Genomic DNA, 6,000 nt, shown 5'->3' on the forward strand with positions numbered 1-6,000 from the left:
TGGAAATCCAGGGCCCTCCCACGGGCCGATGAGGCCCGCACAGCAGGCCGTCTGGAAGCTGGAGGAAGAAAGTTAGCCGGCAAAGTGGAGAGAGGCCGGGGCGTGAGCTTTACAGCCTCGGTGCCGAGCCTGCCGGGGAAGGGGCCGAGGGGAAAGAGATGGGGGACTAAGTTGAAGAACGCGCCCCGCGCGCTGCCGGGGCAGCGGTGCGGGCGGGGAGGCCCAAGGAGAGGCGGCCGAAGCTCTACTTACATAACGCTTCAACTTCTTCTCCGGGGGGGACTTGCGGAGCCATCCGGAGCAGACCACTTCGCCGCCGCTCATGGTGCGCGCCTCTCCCGCTGTCCGCTGGGCAGCTGAGGGGCGGGCGGGCGCGCTCCCGACACAGCCGACGCCCGCCGGCAGCGAGCGGCCAGAGCCTCCCTCTTTCGAGGCGCAGCCGGGGCCGGACGGGACGCGCGGGCTACGCGGCGCGCTGGCTGTGCGCGTCCGAGCGTCTCCCACGCGGGTCCGCGGCCGGTGAACAGAAGCTGGCAGCGTCTCCAAGGCCGACACCTCGGAGCCGGGGCAGCTGTCGGGCCGAGGGCGCCCGGGCCTCCCTTCAGTGCGCCAGCCTAGCCGCCAGGCGCGCCGTCCCGCCGGCCGCCGCAGCAGCGCTCCGGCACAGCGAGACTCTGCCCCAGCACGGAGCCGAGCCTCGGTCCCCCGCGCTCCGCCCCCTAAGAACAGGACCTCCCCGGGCGCTTTCCGAAAGACACTACGTTGCACGCGCGCGCACACACACACTCTCACACACACACTCACTCACTCACTCACACAATGCCCCCGTGCGGCGCCCACTCCGGATCGCCCCTTGGTTTCGGTGCGCCCGGAGCGATCCTCCCCTTCCTCCTCCTCCTCCTCGGGAGAGGGTGGGTCACTTCTCCGCGGCGCCCGCGAAAGAGCGGGGGGTGGACAGAGGGAAAACGGAAACCGCGAGGGTCTCGTGCGGGCTCAGGGCAGGTCCTGGGCTACGCAGGGAGCCGCCGTAGTGGCGGCGAAACGCGGGGCGTCGCTGGGCGGCAGGAGCTGGGCAGGGCGCAAGTCCCGCGGGAGGGTGGGTCCGCTCTCGCCACCGCCGGAGAGGGCGGGGAGCGGCGGAGGAACCAGGCACTCGGCGCTTGGCTGCGGAGAACGACCCCACTGTCCCGTCCCTTCACGCTCCAGCGCCGCTTCCCCCGCTGCGGGGCGCGCGGTAGGCTCAGAGCGGCCAGGCCTCCCCGTTCCCTCTCCCTTTCCTCCTTCCCCTCCCCCGTTCGGGCCGGCTCCAGTTTCTGCCTAGACTTTCTCTGAAACTCCGGCGGAGCGCTTCCAGCCAAAACAAGGGCCGGGGGCGGAGGGAGGGAACGAGAGAGGGAGGGAGCGGGAGTCCGAGAGGCACCCTGGGATCTGTAGTTCGGGAAGCTGGAACGGGGTCCTCGGCCGCCCTGCCGCGCCGGCGGCGGCCGGAGCCCCCAGCCAGCACCTGGCGGGGGAAGGCGGACGAAGCCTTGGCGAGACCAGGGCCGCCGGGGCTCGGGCCCTGGGAGGACCGAGGAGTGTTCGAGTGTCAGTTTGTGGTTTGCCATGTTGGCTCTGCCTAGTATCAGTTCAGAGTTTGTAGTACTCACAAGATCAGGGGTTGTTGGGGGGGGGGGGGGTTCTCTACTTGACAGCCTGCAATCAAAACGGGAGACCGCGACCCCGCGGATCCGGGCGGGGAAGACTTAAGGCCCGGGACCAGAGGAGAGAGGGTGAGGGGGCGGCGCGCGCCGGCGACTAGCCTGGTGGGGAGGTCGGGGGACCCACCCGGAGGGGCGGGGACGGGTCTCCGGAGCAGGCCTGCCAGGGTGGTAGGAGCGCTTAGTGGGGCCAAAGCATTTGACTGAGTCTTTGTGTGGGACATTTTGAAGTCTCACATTCCCTCCGTTTGTTGCCAGTTTCTTCCACTTGACGTTGTATTTGTTTAAAATCTATCTTTGGAATGTTGGTCTAGAACAGGGAGAATTACTGGATGTCCTACTTCTATTTGCCTACTTGTGGGTGTTTTACAATTATGACTCCTGGTCCTGAGCTTACCATTGTCCTGTACTAGAAGTATCTTTCCCAATTTACTTATGAAAAACAAAGCCCCAAAACAATCTTCAGAAGGTAACATAAAGAATCAGATGAAAGTGCTAAAAATATTAGGAGGTAAGTTAACACGGGCATTTGCTTATTAACACGGCATTCATATTCAGGAGTTCCTCTCAGTTTGAAAATATGCAATTGCAGTTAGGTGCTGGGGTAGCGACAAAGATCCCTGCACTCAGGAGGTGACATTCCTGTAGTGGCATAGGATCTTAAAGAAAAGGTCAACAGAAGTACAGATTGTGATAACTGTTGTGCCCTGAGGCAAATATAGTAAAGTGAAAAAATAACTGGGGTGGGCTTAGTCAGATGGAGTGAGAGGTAAGACTCCCTTGAAGAGGCATTTATTTAGATGGAGATTTGTAAGATGTTGTGAAGAGAGACTCCCAAGACTTGTTTTATGAAAAGATAAAAGGGATAAGCTTGACCAGGGCAGAGGGAAAGAAAGAGCAAGAGAACTTGTTGTTTTTCTTAAATTTTAAGGCTTTTTTGAATGCCAGTGATTGTCATTTTTATAGCAACTAATAAACCAGAGCAATTCTTTTTAAGTGTGTGAATGCAGATTTTGTCGCAAGTCCAAAGGAAAATAAATCATTTAATTTGTTTTCCACTTCTCCCATAGGAAGTGTGTATGTACACTGAGTCAAAAGTATTTATAATTAACATTCATAAGATTAGTTCACTCTTGGCTTTAGAAAATTCATCACTGTCTCCACTCCAGTTAAAAAGCCTTTCTAATGGAAAATTATAATATATCTTGTACTATTTGGCTTTTGGAAGTTCCAGTAATCCTTTTGTTATTTCAAATAAGAGATTCAGTTATCTCATTTCTATGAGATAGAATATTTGAAGAAATCTTTAAGTATTTTTCCTATCTTCAACTGTGTTGTTTTAGATTTGTATTAGATTTGTTTTAGATTTGTATTAGATCAAATAAGGGTCAAAGAGAGGTTGAAGAGAGATATATCTTCGTGTATGTATTTTAGAAAGGAAATTTGCATTATTTTAACATTACATGCCCTTTTTAGATTATCTGTGCAATCACATTTTATATCTCTATACATTAAAATGTATGCCAGAAATACCTATCACACATAAGAATCTTAACTTTCTTTCACACAACAAATATTTATGTGCAAGTCCCTGAGGACCTGGGATATGATAAGGAGGAAAGCCAGACCTATTCTTCCATTCCTCTATCCTGGAGAAACACATTTTACAGATAATTAGCCCTGTAAATTCTACAATACAGTCAAATGTGGCGTGAAATGGTGTGAAAGAAATATAGATTGTTTTATTTGGGCATATAACAGGAGGAGCTACCCCTGAGAGGAGAACAGATAGGTTGGGATACACTTCCCTTAGGAAAAGACTTTAAGTGGAGATCCTCAGGTTGAGTGGGGTTAGCCTGGTAAAGTTAGCAAAGAGTATTCCAGACAGAGGAACTATTAGGTGTACAAGTCTTCAGTCTAGAAGGAGCTCTCAAGGACCTGGATGAAGGCAGCAGTGAGGCAAGTGAGAGGGACATTGGACTGGGTGAGGTTACAGGTAAAGGACAGGTTGCACAGATGCTTGCAGATTAGAGTTGAGACTTTTTCTTAGAGCAAATGATCCTATCATTTCCTGTGGTTCAAATCACTTCGAACAATCACTACTATGGACTTTGTCATTCACCTCCAGCATCCTCCTTTAACCACATGTCCTCCAGCTTGATCTTTTAAGATCTTCTTGTGTAATCTTCTTAACAGCTTTTCTAGCCTATTAACAGTTTGCCTTCTCATGATCCAGCAGAACTCTCCTTTCTCTGCTTCCCCCTTGTCCAATTTAAATTCTATTGTCCATATTTTTAATGACATGGTCCCAACTCATAAAACTCAATTCTGGATGAGCCCAACTCTACTTTCTTCTGCACCCAAGCAACCAAGTGCTTTTGGAGGGAATCACCCAACAGGATAAGTGGCATTGCCATAAATTAATGTTTAAAGCCTTCAAGTAGATCCTCATCTTTCTGCAGAGGACAGGTCTTAGTTTTCTGGGCCCTAAAGCTTATACAGTTTGGAGAGTACTTTTCAAAGAAAAGAATATATAATTACAAATATAAAATTAGGGTGAATATGTGTTTAGAATGAAGACATAAATGACAAACATATTTACTGGATCCATGGAGATATAGATGCCTTTCTTTTGAGATCTCGATGATGATTTACCAGAATCCTTACACAAGTATGCTTCCTGAGTGCATCCTGGCTTCCTGTTCCAACTAGGACTCTCCAACTCTCCCAGTGGCTCCCTACCCTCATGGGAGACCTGCGCTGAAGTTTCATTCACTTTATGGATGTCCCTGCTAGCTGGCAGTCATACTTCCTTTATCTGGACAGTGTACTAGCCTACCCTCTGCAATAGCTTGTCTTTAAAAAAAAAAAAAAAAGCTTTATTGAGATACAATTCACGTGCTATAAAATTCACATTTTTAAAGTGTGCAATTCAGTGATTTTTAGTATACTTACAAAACTCTTCAACCTCACTACTATTTAATTTCAGAATAGTTCATTGCCCCCAAAAGAAGCCCCATTAACAAAGAAATTCTCATTAACAGTCACTCCCCATCTCCCCCACCCGCTCTGCCTCTAACAACCACTTAATCTTTCTATTTGCCTCTTTTGGACATTTATATAAATGGAATTATACAATAAGTGACCTTTTGTGACTGGCTTCTTTCATTTTCTTTTTTTTTTTTTTTAGATTTTATTTATTTATTTGACAGAGAGAGATCACAAGTAAGCAGAGAGGCAAGCAGAGAGAGAGGAAGGGAAGCAGGCTCCCTCCCGAGCAGAGAGCCCAATGCGGAACTCGATCCCAGGACCCTGAGATCATGACCTGAGCAGAAGGCAGAGACTTTAACCCACTGAGCAGCCTAGGCGCCCAACTGGCTTCTTTCAATTAACATAATGGCTGCCCAACTGGCTTCTTTGAATTAACATAATGTTCTCAAGGTTTATCCATATTGTAGCATATATCAGTACTTCATTCCTTTCCATAGTTAAATAATGTTCCATTGCTTCTCCATTTGTTATTGTTTCTACTCTGGCTATTCGAAATAATGCTTGCAATAATTCTTAAACCTTCTCAGACTATGCAAATTTCTGCCTCTCCCACCATCCCCATCAACTGAAGATCTTTTTACAGCAACACTAGATTGCCAAAGTGCTCAGATGTAAACTCTTTCAAACTGTAGCCATCAAATATGCAAACCTACATACTATCTTCATTCCTCCCACTCTTCCTTCTTCCTATGGCAAATAGAAAACATTGCTTCCTTCCTATGAGAGGCCAATCCCTCCACTTATGCTTTGGATTTCATCCCAGTGCACCCTCTAAACGATCTCTTCTTTATCCAAATACTCTCAATGTAGTCCTTTCTGTTGCCATTTGTGTATGTATGTATTCTAATAAAACTTTATTTACAAAAGCAAATAGTGAGTCAGATTTGGCAAAAGGGCAATAGTTTGCCAAGTTTTATTTTATTCCATCATAATCTGAATGGGTTCACTTTAAAACACACACACACACACACACACACTATACTTTTTAAATATGGAAGTGAACCATTACTATAATACCTTTTAAAATAGCCATTGTGAGGGGAATCTTATATGAAATTGCTGATAACATGCAATTATAGATTATTCAATTCTTCCCTAATGCTAGCACTATTCTTCTGAATAAACTACCATATAATTAAAATGAAATTGGCTACATTGTAGTTGACAAAAGGGTTAGAGGCAATAGATTACACTTCTCTTTCATTTTAATTGAAAAATGAATTAAATTATCCATCATGTTTTAAACATA

The 6,000-nt window shown here is 47.6% G+C and overlaps 1 protein-coding gene across 4 annotated transcripts in view; it reads right to left on the reverse strand.

Moving 5' to 3' along the window:
- Positions 1-499, reverse strand: part of GAB1 (GRB2 associated binding protein 1) — a 122,634-nt gene extending 122,135 nt beyond the window's left edge. For all 4 annotated transcript variants that reach the window (XM_032855623.1, XM_032855620.1, XM_032855621.1 and 1 more), the window contains exon 1: positions 253-499. In XM_032855623.1, coding sequence (XP_032711514.1) covers positions 253-324 — 72 coding nt within the window. In that variant the 5' untranslated portion in view covers positions 325-499. The remainder of the gene's footprint in view (positions 1-252) is intronic.
- Positions 500-6,000: the final 5,501 nt, after the last annotated feature.

The sequence above is a fragment of the Lontra canadensis genome, unplaced genomic scaffold, assembly GCF_010015895.1.
Source record: "Lontra canadensis isolate GAN:19392208 unplaced genomic scaffold, GSC_riverotter_1.0 scaffold10, whole genome shotgun sequence".
In the NCBI taxonomy this organism is placed as follows: Eukaryota; Metazoa; Chordata; class Mammalia; order Carnivora; family Mustelidae; genus Lontra; species Lontra canadensis.